Below are 15,022 nucleotides of genomic sequence, written 5' to 3'. Positions count from 1 at the left end.
GAAACTTCACATCCCTGCAAGATCCATTCAATGACACCGCGCAACGCTCTTTAAACTGTAAACAGAAGGCAAATGTGAACATTGCATCTTGATCAATGAACCTACTGGTGTCGGGCTCTCTGCTGCTCCTGGAGACGTCCATCCCATGGCTGACAAACACAACGCGCTGCCTCCTGTTCCATGATCAGGGGGAGGGAGGGGGGTTTGTGTTTCCATAGGGGAGGGGAGGGAGGGTTTCCATGGGGTAGGGAGGGAGGTTTGTGCTTGCATGGGTGAGGGGATGTGTGGGGGGGGGGGGGGGTGGGTTGGGTTTCCATTGGGGAGGAGGAGTGAGGGAGGGAGGGAGTGAGTGATGGGGAGAGTGATGGGGAGAGTGAGGGAGGGAGAGAGTGAGGGAGGGAGAGAGTGAGGGAGAGAGAGAGTGAGTGAGGGAGCGAGTGAGGGAGGGAGAGAGTGAGGGAGGAAGAGAGTGAGTGAGGGAGAGAGTGAGGGACGGAGAGAGTGAGGGAGGGAGAGAGTGGGGGAGGGAGAGAGTGGGGGAGGGAGAGTGAGGGAGAGAGTGGGGAGGGAGAGAGTGGGGGAGGGAGAGAGTGGGGGAGGGAGAGAGTGAGGGGGAGGGAGAGAGTGGGGGAGGGAGAGAGTGAGGGGGAGGAGAGAGTGGGGGAGGGAGAGAGTGAGGGAGGGAGAGAGTGGGGGAGGGAGAGTGAGGGAGAGAGTGGGGGAGGGAGGGAGTGGGGGAGGGAGAGAGTGGGGGAGGGAGAGATTGAGTGAGGGAGCGAGTGGGGGAGGGAGAGTGAGGGAGAGAGTGGGGGAGGGAGAGAGTGGGGGAGGGAGAGAGTGGGAGAGGGAGAGAGTGAGGGGGAGGGAGAGAGTGAGGGGGAGGGAGAGAGTGAGGGAGGGAGAGCGTGGGGGGAGGGAGAGAGTGGGGGAGGGAGAGAGTGAGGGGGAGGGAGAGAGTGAGGGGGAGGGAGAGATTGAGTGAGGGAGCGAGTGGGGGAGGGAGAGTGAGGGAGAGTGGGGGAGGGAGAGAGTGGGGGAGGGAGAGAGTGGGAGAGGGAGAGAGTGAGGGGGAGGGAGAGAGTGAGGGGGAGGGAGAGAGTGAGGGAGGGAGAGCGTGGGGGGGAGGGAGAGAGTGGGGGAGGGAGAGAGTGAGGGGGAGGGAGAGAGTGAGGGGGAGGGAGAGAGTGGGGGAGGGAGAGTGAGGGAGAGAGTGGGGAGGGAGAGAGTGGGGGGAGGGAGAGAGTGAGGGGGAGGGAGAGAGTGGGGGAGGGAGAGAGTGAGGGAGGGAGAGAGTGGGGGAGGGAGAGAGTGGGGGAGGGAGAGAGTGAGGGGGAGGGAGAGAGTGGGGGAGGGAGAGAGTGAGGGAGGGAGAGAGTGGGGGAGGGAGAGTGAGGGAGAGAGTGGGGAGGGAGAGAGTGGGGGAGGGAGAGAGTGAGGGGGAGGGAGAGAGTGGGGGAGGGAGAGAGTGAGGGAGGGAGAGAGTGGGGGAGGGAGAGAGTGGGGGAGGGAGAGAGTGAGGGGGAGGGAGAGAGTGGGGGAGGGAGAGAGTGAGGGAGGGAGAGAGTGGGGGAGGGAGAGTGAGGGAGAGAGTGGGGAGGGAGAGAGTGGGGGAGGGAGAGAGTGGGGGAGGGAGAGAGTGAGGGGGAGGGAGAGAGTGGGGGAGGGAGAGAGTGAGGGAGGGAGAGAGTGGGGGAGGGAGAGAGTGGGGGAGGGAGAGAGTGAGGGGGAGGGAGAGAGTGAGGGAGGGAGAGCGTGGGGGGGAGGGAGAGAGTGAGGGAGGGAGGGAGTGGGGGAGGGAGAGAGTGGGGGAGGGAGAGATTGAGTGAGGGAGCGAGTGGGGGAGGGAGAGTGGGGGAGGGAGAGAGTGGGGGAGGGAGAGAGTGGGAGAGAGTGAGGGGGAGGGAGAGAGTGAGGGGGAGGGAGAGAGTGAGGGAGGGAGAGCGTGGGGGGGAGGGAGAGAGTGGGGGAGGGAGAGAGTGAGGGGGAGGGAGAGAGTGAGGGGGAGGGAGAGAGTGGGGGAGGGAGAGTGAGGGAGGAGAGAGTGGGGAGGGAGAGAGTGGGGGGGAGGGAGAGAGTGAGGGGGAGGGAGAGAGTGGGGGAGGGAGAGAGTGAGGGAGGGAGAGAGTGGGGGAGGGAGAGAGTGGGGGAGGGAGAGAGTGAGGGGGAGGGAGAGAGTGGGGGAGGGAGAGAGTGGGGGAGGGAGAGAGTGAGGGGGAGGGAGAGAGTGGGGGAGGGAGAGAGTGAGGGAGGGAGAGAGTGGGGGAGGGAGAGTGAGGGAGAGAGTGGGGAGGGAGTGGGGGAGGGAGAGAGTGGGGGAGGGAGAGAGTGAGGGGGAGGGAGAGAGTGGGGGAGGGAGAGAGTGAGGGAGGGAGAGAGTGGGGGAGGGAGAGAGTGGGGGAGGGAGAGAGTGAGGGGGAGGAGAGAGTGGGGGAGGGAGAGAGTGAGGGAGGGAGAGAGTGGGGGAGGGAGAGTGAGGGAGAGAGTGGGGAGGGAGAGAGTGGGGGAGGGAGAGAGTGGGGGAGGGAGAGAGTGAGGGGGAGGGAGAGAGTGGGGGAGGGAGAGAGTGGGGGAGGGAGAGAGTGGGGGAGGGAGAGTGGGGGGGAGGGAGAGAGTGAGGGAGGGAGAGAGTGGGGGAGGGAGAGTGAGGGAGAGAGTGGGGGAGGGAGGGAGTGGGGGAGGGAGAGAGTGGGGGAGGGAGAGATTGAGTGAGGGAGCGAGTGGGGGAGGGAGAGTGGGGGAGGGAGAGAGTGGGGGAGGGAGAGAGTGGGAGAGGGAGAGAGTGAGGGGGAGGGAGAGAGTGAGGGGGAGGGAGAGGTGAGGGAGGGAGAGAGTGGGGGAGGGAGAGAGTGAGGGGGAGGGAGAGAGTGAGGGGAGGGAGAGATTGAGTGAGGGAGCGAGTGGGGGAGGGAGAGTGAGGGAGAGAGTGGGGGAGGGAGAGAGTGGGGGAGGGAGAGAGTGGGAGAGGGAGAGAGTGAGGGGGAGGGAGAGAGTGAGGGGGAGGGAGAGAGTGAGGGAGGGAGAGCGTGGGGGGGAGGGAGAGAGTGGGGGAGGGAGAGAGTGAGGGGGAGGGAGAGAGTGAGGGGGAGGGAGAGAGTGGGGGAGGGAGAGTGAGGGAGAGAGTGGGGAGGGAGAGAGTGGGGGGAGGAGAGAGTGAGGGGGAGGGAGAGAGTGGGGGAGGGAGAGAGTGAGGGAGGGAGAGAGTGGGGGAGGGAGAGAGTGGGGGAGGGAGAGAGTGAGGGGGAGGGAGAGAGTGGGGGAGGGAGAGAGTGAGGGAGGGAGAGAGTGGGGGAGGGAGAGTGAGGGAGAGAGTGGGGAGGGAGAGAGTGGGGGAGGGAGAGAGTGGGGGAGGGAGAGAGTGAGGGGGAGGGAGAGAGTGGGGGAGGGAGAGAGTGAGGGAGGGAGAGAGTGGGGGAGGGAGAGAGTGGGGGGAGGGAGAGTGTGAGGGGGAGGGAGAGTGTGGGGGAGGGAGAGAGTGAGGGAGGGAGAGAGAGTGAGGGAGAGAGTGGGGAGGGAGAGAGTGGGGGAGGGAGAGAGTGGGGGAGGGAGAGAGTGAGGGGGGAGGGAGAGAGTGGGGGAGGGAGAGAGTGGGGGAGGGAGAGTGTGGGGGAGGGAGAGAGTGGGGGAGGGAGAGAGTGAGGGAGGGAGAGAGTGGGGGAGGGAGAGTGAGGGAGAGAGTGGGGGAGGGAGGGTGTGGGGGAGGGGAGAGTGGGGGAGGGAGAGATTGAGTGAGGGAGCGAGTGGGGGAGGGAGAGTGGGGGAGGGAGAGAGTGGGGGAGGGAGAGAGTGGGAGAGGGAGAGAGTGAGGGGGAGGGAGAGAGTGAGGGGGAGGGAGAGAGTGTGGGAGGGAGAGAGTGGGGGAGGGAGAGAGTGAGGGGGAGGGAGAGAGTGAGGGGGAGGGAGAGATTGAGTGAGGGAGCGAGTGGGGGAGGGAGAGTGAGGGAGAGAGTGGGGGAGGGTGAGAGTGGGGGAGGGAGAGAGTGGGGAGGGAGAGAGTGAGGGGGGAGGGAGAGAGTGAGGGGGAGGGAGAGAGTGAGGGAGGGAGAGCGTGGGGGGGAGGGAGAGAGTGGGGGAGGGAGAGAGTGAGGGGGAGGGAGAGAGTGAGGGGGAGGGAGAGAGTGGGGGAGGGAGAGTGAGGGAGAGAGTGGGGAGGGAGAGAGTGGGGGGAGGGAGAGAGTGAGGGGGAGGGAGAGAGTGGGGGAGGGAGAGAGTGAGGGAGGGAGAGAGTGGGGGAGGGAGAGAGTGGGGGAGGGAGAGTGAGTGGGGAGGGAGAGAGTGGGGGAGGGAGAGAGTGAGGGAGGGAGAGAGTGGGGGGAGGGAGAGTGAGGGAGAGAGTGGGGAGGGAGAGAGTGGGGGAGGGAGAGAGTGGGGGAGGGAGAGAGTGAGGGGGGAGGGAGAGAGTGGGGGAGGGTGAGAGTGAGGGAGGGAGAGAGTGGGGGAGGGAGAGAGTGGGGGAGGGAGAGAGTGAGGGGGAGGGTGAGAGTGGGGGAGGGAGAGAGTGAGGGAGGGAGAGAGAGTGAGGGAGAGAGTGGGGAGGGAGAGAGTGGGGGGAGGGAGAGTGGGGGAGGGAGAGAGTGAGGGGGAGGGAGAGTGTGGGGGAGGGAGAGAGTGAGGGAGGGAGAGAGTGGGGGTGGGGAGAGTGAGGGGGTGGGAGAGAGTGGGGGAGGGAGAGAGTGAGGGAGGGAGAGAGTGGGGGAGGGAGAGTGAGGGAGAGAGTAGGGAGGGAGAGAGTGGGGGAGGGAGAGAGTGAGGGGGAGGGAGAGAGTGGGGGGAGGGAGAGAGTGGGGAGGGAGAGTGAGGGAGAGAGTGAGGGAGGGAGAGAGTGGGGAGGGAGAGTGAGGGAGAGAGTGGGGAGGGAGAGAGTGGGGGAGGGAGAGAGTGGGGGAGGGAGAGAGTGAGGGAGGGAGAGAGTGGGGGAGGGAGAGTGAGGGAGAGAGTAGGGAGGGAGAGAGTGGGGGAGGGAGAGAGTGAGGGGGAGGGAGAGAGTGGGGGAGGGAGAGAGTGAGGGGGAGGGAGAGAGTGGGGGAGGGAGAGAGTGAGGGAGGGAGAGAGTGGGGAGGGAGAGTGAGGGAGAGAGTGGGGAGGGAGAGAGTGGGGGAGGGAGAGAGTGGGGGAGGGAGAGAGTGAGGGAGAGAGTGAGGGGAGGGAGGGAGTGAGGAGGGAGCGCTCTCACCGGGGTCGCTTCGCACAAGATGGCGGCGCCGCTGCCTTCCATCCCGCGCCGCGCGCTCACTGTCCTCGCGCCGCGCGGGAACGGCCGTTACTCCCCGCGCGCGACCAATGGCCGCGGGATGGAATGTGCTGGTGATGAGGGAGTGAGGGGGGGGAGCGCCATGAGGGCGCGATATTGAGGGGTTATGAGGGTCTGGAGTGTGGGGTTGGGGCAGGGGGGCGGGTGGAAGCGGAGGGAAGTTTGGGTGGGTGGGGGAGGGGATTGGGGCAGAGGGGTTTGGGTGGGGAGGGGGGAGTGGTTTGGGTGGGGAGGGGGGAGTGGTTTGGGTGGGTGGGGGAGGGGGGAATGGTTTGGGTGGGAGGGGGGAATGGTTTGGGTGGGGAGGGGGGAGTGGTTTGGGTGGGTGGGGGAGGGGGGAATGGTTTGGGTGGGAGGGGGGAATGGTTTGGGTGGGGAGGGGGGAGTGGTTTGGGTGGGTGGGGGAGGGGGGAATGGTTTGGGTGGGTGGGGGGAGTGGTTTGGGTGGGGTGGGGGGAGTGGTTTGGGTGGGGTGGGGGAGAGGGGTTTGGGTGGGTGGGGGGAGTGGTTTGGGTGGGTGGGGGAGGGGGGAATGGTTTGGGTGGGTGGGGGAGGGGGTTGGGGCAGAGGGGTTTGGGTGGGTGGGTGGGGGAGGGGGTTGGGGCAGAGGGGTTTGGGTGGGGAAGGGGGGTTTGGGTGGGTGGGGGGAGTGGTTTGGGTGGGTTGGGGCAGAGGGGTTTGGGTGGGTGGGGGAGAGGGTTGGGACAGAGGGGTTTGGTCGGGTGGGTGGGGGAGGGGGTTGGGGCAGAGGGGGTTGGGTGGGTGGGTGGGGGAGGGGGTTGGGGCAGAGGGGTTTGGGTGGGTGGGTGGGGGAGGGGGTTGGGGCAGAGGGGGTTGGGTGGGTGGGTGGGTGGGGAGCATTGGGGCAGAGTGGGTTGGGTGGGTGGGTGGGGGAGGGGGTTGGGGCAGAGGGGTTTGGGTGGGGGAGGGTGTTGGGGCAGAGTGGGTTGGGTGGGTGGGATGTTGGGCATGATGGTTGAGGAGAGGGGGTGTGGGAAGGGGAGGTGATAGGGGTGCGTGGGGGAGTTGGGGGGTGGGTGGAGGGGGGTTGGAGATTGAGGGGAGATGATAGAAGGATACAAAATTCTGAGAGGCATGGATAGGGTAGACAAAACTATACCTAGGGTGGAAATGTCCAACCCTGGGGCGTAGCTAAAAGGCGAGAGAAGGGACATAAAATGGAAATGTGGGGCAAGTTTTTTTGTTCCACAGAGGGTGGTGGGTAGCTGCAACATTGCCAGGGCTGCTGGTGGAGGCAGATACAATAGTGCTGTTTAAGAGGTTTTTAGATAGGCTCATGGATTTGCAGGGAATGAAGGGTTATCTGTGCTGAACTATGTTCTTATAAAGCACAAATAGCACTGATCCCTGCACCGATGCGGTGGAGACAGATGAATTGGGAGTAGGGGATAGAGTGTTTGCAGGAAGTAGGGAGGGAAGAAGTGTACTCGAGATAGTTGTGAGAGTCAGTGGGTCTGTAATAGACGTCAGTTGATCGTCTATCTCCTGTGAGATCAAGAAAGGGGAGGGAGGTGTCGGAGATGGTCCAAGTGAATTTGAGTGTGGGATGGAAATTAGTGATGAATTTGATGAAGTCCAGGAGCTCTGCCGCATCTGCGCCCAAGATGAGGTATTCCATACCAGGACATCCAAGATGTCCACATTCCTTTGCTCACAACCTTTTTGGTCACCTCTGTAAAAGCAATTTTACAAACCAAATAGATTCATAGAATTTTACAGCGTGGAAACGGGTCCTTTGGTCCAAATTTCCCACACCTTCCAACAATGTATACTTGTATACACTGGAATTTAGAAGGATGAGGGGGGATCTTATTGAAACATATAAGATAATTAGGGGATTGGACACATTAGAGGCAGATAACATGTTCCCAATGTTGGGGGAGTCCAGAACAAGGGGCCACAGTTTGAGAATAAGGGGTAGGCCATTTAGAACGGAGATGAGGAAGAACTTTTTCAGTCAGAGGGTGGTGAAGGTGTGGAATTCTCTGCCTCAGAAGGCAGTGGAGGCCAGTTCGTTGGATGCTTTCAAGAGAGAGCTGGATAGAGCTCTTAAGGATAGCGGAGTGAACGGGGTACTGATTGATAGTGATCAGCCATGATCGCATTGAATGGCGGTGCTGGCTCAAAGGGCTGAATGACCTACTCCTGCACCTATTGTCTATTGTCTATTGTAATGTCCGATCTACACTAGTCTCGCCTACTTGCATATGGCCCATATCCCTCAAAACCTGACCTATCCATGTACCTGTCTAAATGTTTAAACGTTCAATTAGTACCTGCCTCCACTACCTCCTTTGGCAGCTCGTTCCATACACCTTCCATAAATCTTATACACCTTCCATAAATCTTATACACCTTCCATAAATATACTCGTTCCATAAATCTTTCCCCCTTCACCTTAAACCTATGTCCTCTGGTTCTCGATTGCCCTACTTTGGGCAAGACTCTGTGTGTCTACCCAATCTATTCCTCTCATGATTTTATACATCTCTATAAGATCACCCCTCATCCTCCTGCGCTCCAAGGTACAGAGTCCTAGCTTGTTCAACCTCTCCCCATAGCTCAGGCCCTCGAGTCCTGGCAACATTCTCATAGAAGTGGTTGAAACTCTGCTCTACTAATCGTTTTATGATTTGCTAGACTGAGTGGACCCGTTGGGCCTAAACCTCTCCTGCATTGGTCCAGCACTCTCTCCTCCCCCTTCCCCACTCCATCCCCCCTTATCCCTCCCTCAGCCACTCCATCCCCCTCAACATTTGAATGAAACTTGGTACTACAGACCCCAACAATGGTGAGTAAGGTGGGCCTAAAATTGTCACGCTATCATGTGACGGGGGCACAAAGATAAGGAACAAACAAATGAGTGGTGGGGGGGGGGGGGGGGAGATCAAACAACAGGACAAACAAGGTGAGAGTTTTAGTAATATAGATTAGATTTGAATGTTGTGTGATTTACTCTGCCATTTCCTTTACAGGGAAGCAGTTTGTCCATTTCTACCTCTGAGTGATGTCACGTAAAGGCACCTCACCAAGACTGAATGTCTGTGTTATACGTCTTATTCAGATCTTCCCTCACCACATCCCAGTCAATGTTCCAGGCCTCATCCATCTCTGCAGGTTTTGCTTTGTATTTTTCTCCAAACTGCTCATTGAAAGTGTAGAAAACCCTCTTCCAATAGGATGCTGCCTGTGCGAAAATCTCCAGCTGGATGGCCCAGGATTTGTAGTAATCATTGACAGTTTGGTAATCCTTGTAGGGTTTGAATTCTCCATTTGTGTCGTTATTTCTAAACGATGCATTACCTGCGACTGAAGCTGTGCAGACATCAGTTACAAGATGTTCACTCTTTATCCATCGATAACCATTGAGTCCTTTAGGTCTGTGCTGCTTACAAGAATGCTGTGAGTGTACCGGGGTCTCTGAGTCACAGACAACCCTACAGAAAGGACATTTCTTAGTTCAGCTGAATAACCCTTTGAATAACAATTCTCCAATCTTTGCTTGGACATCCCAGCCTGTTACCTCACTGAGGAGTCTCTGCTCCACCTCTTCAATAGATGGCAGAACTGCTTCTGCCCATTTCTTGCCATCACCATCACTGTGAAACAGAACGAGGTTCATTTCATCTTTGGGCATTGAGATTCTGGTGTTTAACTTTTCAACAAACATGTCCAGGAAGCTCTGAACATTTCCAGCAAAGTTCTGCATCACCACATTCTCAACAACCTCTTTAGCTTGCCCAGTGATCTGTGTAAGGATTCCTTTAGCCAGTTGGGTAAATGTGCTCTCTCCATCACGTTGTGTCATGCAGTGTTGAATAACCTGCCGATGGAGCCAGTCTTTGGCCAAATTCTCAAGGTCAGTGATAGACAATAGAAAATAGACAATAGGTGCAGGAGTAGGCCATTCAGCCCTTTGAGCCACCACTGCCATTCAATGCTATCATGGCTGATCACTCTCAATCAATACCCCGTTCCTGCCTTCTCCCCATACCCCCTCACCCCGCTATCCTTAAGAGCCCTATCCAGCTCTCTCTTGAAAGCATCCAACGAACTGGCCTCCACTGCCTTCTGAGGCAGAGAATTCCACACCTTCACCACTCTCTGACTGAAAAAGTTCTTCCTCATCTCCATTCTAAATGGCCTACCCCTTATTCATAAACTGTGGCCCCTTGTTCTGGACTCCCCCAACATTGGGAACATGTTTCCTGCGTCTATTGTCTATTGTCTCTGAGAGCTGGCAAGAATCAGAATCAGAATAGCCTTTATTGTCATACCAAAAAAACAAGTCTTTTGGACGAAGTTCCGTTACCCACAGTCCAACAATAAGAGCAATAAAAATAAGCAATTACACACACAATCACAAACCAACACAAAACAAAAAAGAAACATCCATCACAGTGATTCTTCACCAGTCACCTCCTCACTGTGATGGAAGGCCAGAATGTATTTTTTCTTCCCCTGCCGTCCTCTCCCGCGGTCAGGCTGTTGAAGTTGCCACGACGGGCGGTCAGGGCTCCCGACATTGAAGTCCCCGCAGGGCGGAGAAAATCCCGCGGTCGGTTCCAGGCCGCGCCGGACGGTGAAAGGTCCGCAGCGGGCCGACCCAAGCCCCGAGATTCGGGGCGGGCGAAGATGCTTCCGCTGCCGGAGCTCCCGATGTCGGCCCCCACCCAGGGGCCAGCGAGCTTCCGATATCCACGCGGCCCGCGGCCGAAGCCTCCGCAGGCGAGTCGTAGCCGCACTCGCAGCGCCACCACAGCCTCCGAAGGCAGCCAGCTCCACAGATGGTAAGTCCGGTCCGCGGGCTCTGCGAACCAGACCACCAGGTGGTCCCAGCTGGAGGCCGCCAGCTCCAGGTGTTTGGCCGAAGGTAGGCCGCAGCGGGAACGGAGACACCACCCAGAAAAAAAAAGGTTGGGTCTCCGTTCGGAAGAAACAAGATTGTGCAAACCTTTGTGCTTGTCTCTGGTTCTCATCCTGCTCTGTGTAAATGTCCATGAAGAGATCAAAGTATTGACCCTTCATGTTTCCCAGTCTTTGCCGCGGGTCATGTTTCTGGATGAACCTTGTCTGCATCTCTTGGAATCTTGGTACAGCGTAACCACACAGGTGAAGTTTAAACTCAGCCCTGAATTCCTCACTCATTGTGAAGTTTGGGTGTGAAATATTGTTAATTTTCTCCTGTATACCATTCAGAAGTTCAATACAATATCTAATGTCATAATCCATGTCCATTTTTGTGATGTCACTGATCCATTGATGGCATTCATTCTAGAGGGACCGTGTTATCATTGCTGCCTGATTAACATCTGCTTGGTGCGAGGATATCCTGAATGTGTTTTTAACATGTCTCATCCATGTCGTGTTGATGTGTTTCTCTTCAATTTGAAAGCACTGGGTTCCCCGTTTACTGAGAGATTTTCTTTCTAGTATTTTGTTAATCACCCTTCCTTGAGCTGCTGTGTGGTCTCTGAGAAGATTTTCAATCTCCAGTTCAATGTTTCTTTCTCTGCAGGGGTGATAGTCCAGCTGTGACAGTGTATCTTGCCACATCTTTCCAAAGGCAGTTTGCAGTTCCTTGTCACCCAACTCCTGATTTGCCCCTTTACACTTTAATAAAAGCTCCTTGACCTGTTGTTCGATCTTCTGGTGACATTTATTCCAACTAGCATCCACTTCCTGCAGTCCCACACGTCTGGTCACAGCATCCCTACATCTCTGCATTGAATCGTACTGAAGCCGTGGACATAAACTGCAGATGCTGAGCTTGAACTCCTCCCTGTATTTCTCCATCAGCTGCACGTTATCAGCCCCACTTTCAAACAGAGCTTTTAGTTTATCCAGAGTCTCACCCTCCCTTTTGTTAATCTCCGTCCTGATCTCACGTTCCAGTGTTTGGAGCAGTAGGTTGAGGTCACCACTGGCATTGTTTACTGTGTTTTCAGCCTCATTTCCCCAGGAGTGTGTGTATTTGCAGAGCTCCCACTCCCAGCCCTTGTACATCACAGAGAGCTGGTTGTAAGCCTCTGCGAACAGACTGTTCTGGAAGCAGAAAATGAAATTCTCATGTTTCACCTGCTCCCAGAGCCCAGTCATCCATTTGGTGAAGTCTGGGATTGTGAGAGCTCCTTGTTCTGGTTTCCCTTTGAGTAAACATTGAATGAGACTGTTCTTCAGTTGGAAGACGTGTTCACTGTAGCCAGTGTTGACGGCAGCCATTGGGGGAGTACCTTGCCACAGACCAGGGATGTACCAGTTGTCCTTGTCAGCATCGTAGTCCATCACATCATGGAACGTTACTCCCTCCAGCTTCTCCAGTTTTGCTGCAGCCTCTGTCATCTTATCCAGCTGTTCCAGGAGTTTCTGACGGCCTCTCAGATTCTGATCGTGTGCACTCACATCCCCAACATTCTGGTGGACAAATATACACTTTGGTCTTTTCCCCGTCTGCTTCATACGGAGTAAGGAATGAACGACAATCTGTAAAATATCTTTCATCTCTGCGATGTTTTCCATGCCTATGTTTACCAACGTTATGTTGCTTAATCCCACCACGAATGTTGCCAGCTCATTGTCGTGTTCATAGCTGTCTGTTAGTGTTGCAAGTTCCGGAGCACTCAATCCCTCCGTGTCAATGACCAGGATGAAGTCACAGCCCAGCTCCTCCGCCAGGTTCCCTGTGACCTTCATCAGCTGCATGTAGGCCCCTCGAGTACATCGGCCGCTGCTCACAGCAAACCGCAAACAGAACATTGTATTGAGGAGCGTGGACTTGCCCGTGCTCTGAACTCCAATCACTGTCAGTACAAACACTCGGGAAGCACGTCCCACCTTCTCAGCCACTGCTTCCAGTACAGCAGTAATCCATGAAACAGGAACGTTGGAGACGTCTCCATCAATGAGCCCCAGTGGGAACCCATCCAGCAACAGTTTAGCAGCAACACCCAGTAACTGAAGCACATGTGGGTGGATCTGTGTTTGTTGCTTGATGTTGTGTTGTGTCACTGAGAGTTCATAAACCTGGCCCAGTTCCCTCATGAAATGCTCAAGTCCCAGGGAACTATCAGTCATCTTCTGATCCATGTTCTTCAACTCCTTGACCTTCTGCATTGAGTCTTTGCTCAGTTCTTTATAATCCCTGCGCAACCCTGCCATGATTTCCCTTGATTTACTGTCCAGCATCAGCTTCAGCCACTGCAAGGAAATGGCCCTGTCATCCCCACCACGACCAGTGAGGTGGTCAATGAACATCTGCATCTCCTCCGACAGGCTCTGTCTGAGCTGAGCTTCCCGGATTCTTTTCTTCTCTTGGTCCAGCTCGTGGTTATACATCTCTGTGGTTCTGTCCCCGCGGAGTTTCATCCGAGACTTCTCTTTCTCAACTTTAGACAGCCCTTGCCAGAGCTTTCCATGAAAGGGCAGCACTCTCTTTTTATACCCAGTGATGTCTGCTGGGTCAAGACTGCCCAGTATTTTGGTCATGTCCTTGGCCCGTTGTATTTCAGGCTGATGTTCATCGACCTGAATCCCACTTTCCCTCGCAATGTCACCCATTTGTTCCAGTCTCAGGAAGCTCTGGTCCCTGTCCCTCATTAGAATCACTTGTTCTATCTGAGAACGTAGTTCTTCCACAAGTTCGGCCTCGTTTACATTTGTCCGAACAATGCATTGTTGTTGTAACTTCAGATCTTTGAACAGTTTCTTTACCTGCTCAGGGGTGATGTGTTTCTCACTGATGTAAGCGTTCACGATCAGAAAGAGTTTTGCCGGTGACTGTGCGAGAGAGGTGAGGAATTCTCTTTCCGTCTCACCGATAACGTCAATGAAAATAAAGAGAGCAGCAGAGACTTTTGCCAGAAACCGAGTGTGTCCCTGGTAAGTTTCAGCATCACCTCGGAGGTTGATGAATGCAGCAGCCTCTGGGAAAATGTCCGTGTTGCTCTTCCCAGAAGGTAGATACCAGCTGATCTCAGCCATCCCATCCGATATCCCACGGGGCACATTCCCACATTCCATCCCGGAGTGCAGGAAGATGTTCTGCTGCAGCTGGGTCTGGCTCAAGGTGAGATTGAGGACTCTGGATTTGGACACCGTGCACCTTCCGAGTCTGAGGAAGGAGACAGTTGGCACGGGTGCAGTCACGATGGGCATCTCCACAACGCGGCTGCTCCCTGGGGGAGATTGTGGGCACCACATTTTAACAATGGGCCTCATGGCCCAGAGGAGAAGGGTGGCACCAGGCCCTTCCATGGGTCCCCTCACCTTGTCCCTGGGGTAACTGTGCCCTTCCGGCAGCAGAAAGGGCAATGCAAGTTGGCACAGAGACATCTTCAGCATCAGTTCCTGCTGGAGAGAGTGGTCGGCACAGAGGAAAATGGCAGCAATGATATCCAGAGGGTTCATCCCAGAATCTCCTGGCCCTTTCACTTCAAAGAAATCACTGAAGTCTTCATCGTCACTGCTGTGACCGTCTGTGGACTGAGCAGGGGGCCATTCAGGATTCCTCGACAGTGAATTAGCTGAGAAGACATTTGGAGAAATCGCCAAGGAAGTTCTTGGTCTTCTTGTCGAGTTGGTTTGCTGTCGTCCAGTTTATCCCAGGATACCTCCCGCATGGACACCAGTGACAGTTTGTGAAGATAATGATCCTGTAAACCCAAATCCCTCACTAGTTGTGGATTGTTTAGGTTTCCAGACCAGCTATTTAAAGTTGATGAAAGACTCCCCATTCCCTCTGACTGGGTGAATGTACTTCCTGGGATCTGTAAGCACTTTCCCAGAGAGGTGGTTCTTTTCCTGGAATTCCCAGGATGTCAGGATGTCTTGTTTATTGCACTTGGGTGAATCTTCACCAGTTGTCTCTGTCTTTTTTTTGTTTTTTTGTCTATTGTCATCGTTTAATGTACGTTTTGTTCTATTTTTAACTCTGTGTATGTGGGGGGGGGTTGGGGGAAACCTTTTTTCTAATCTCCTCAACGGAGATGCGACCTTTACCGTGTCGTATCTCTGTTTGCGCTACGGCCTAACATCGTGGAGTCGGCGGCCTCCAGCTGGGATCGACCTTGAAGACTCCGGTCGCAGGGCCTGGACTTACCATCTCGGAGGCTTCGGCCGTGGGCCCTGCAGACCGCAACATCGGGAGTTCACAAGTCCCTGGCTGGCGACCGGCTTTCGGGAGCTCCAGCCGTAGCAGCTTCGACCACCCCGGAACACGAGGTACGATCGACCCGCCCGCAGGCCCCTCATCGCCCTGCGTGGCTCGGCCGCGGCACTTTCCATCGCCCGGTGGGGGCTCAGGACTTTCATCGGCCCGCTCGGCTCGTCCCTGGGACTTTCCATCGCCCGGTGGGGGCTCAGGACTTTCATCGGCCTGCTCGGTTCGGCCCTGGGACTTTCCATCGCCCGGTGGGGGCTTCAAAAAGTTGGAAGCCTCGATCACCTCGTGGCACCACGGGAGAAGAATGAGGAGGAGATAAGACTTTTCTTTGCCTTCCATCACAGTGAGGGTGTGCCTGGAGCAATCACTGTGATGGCTGTTTGTGTAAAAATTGTATCTGTGTGTCCTGTGCTTTTTGTTGTCTACTGCCGGACCCTGACGTGAGAGGACGCTGGCGCTGTTTATTCGCCGCTTCTCTGTTAGGATAGTTTGTCTGTTTGTTTTTATGTTATGATTGTTTTTGCAAAGCGCTTTGAGCTCCCGATAAGGCGCTATATAAAATAAATGCTTATTATTATTATTATTATTATTAT

The 15,022-nt window shown here is 56.1% G+C and overlaps 2 protein-coding genes across 2 annotated transcripts in view; one reads left to right on the top strand and one right to left on the bottom strand.

Moving 5' to 3' along the window:
• LOC144595043 (interferon-induced very large GTPase 1-like) overlaps window positions 1-15,022 on the top strand; it is a 271,628-nt gene that overhangs the window by 29,343 nt on the left and 227,263 nt on the right. The gene's annotated exons all lie outside the window — the stretch shown is intronic.
• LOC144598278 (uncharacterized) overlaps window positions 8,295-15,022 on the bottom strand; it is a 67,627-nt gene continuing 60,899 nt past the window's right edge. The window contains 3 exon segments of the mRNA XM_078408234.1: window positions 8,295-9,196; window positions 10,138-13,800; window positions 13,803-14,068. Of these exon segments, the coding sequence (XP_078264360.1) occupies window positions 8,295-9,196; window positions 10,138-13,800; window positions 13,803-14,068 (4,831 nt within the window).

Source organism: Rhinoraja longicauda, chromosome 1 (genome assembly GCF_053455715.1).
Source record: "Rhinoraja longicauda isolate Sanriku21f chromosome 1, sRhiLon1.1, whole genome shotgun sequence".
Lineage (NCBI taxonomy): Eukaryota > Metazoa > Chordata > Chondrichthyes > Rajiformes > Arhynchobatidae > Rhinoraja > Rhinoraja longicauda.
This window is presented reverse-complemented; position numbering and strand designations above follow the sequence as displayed.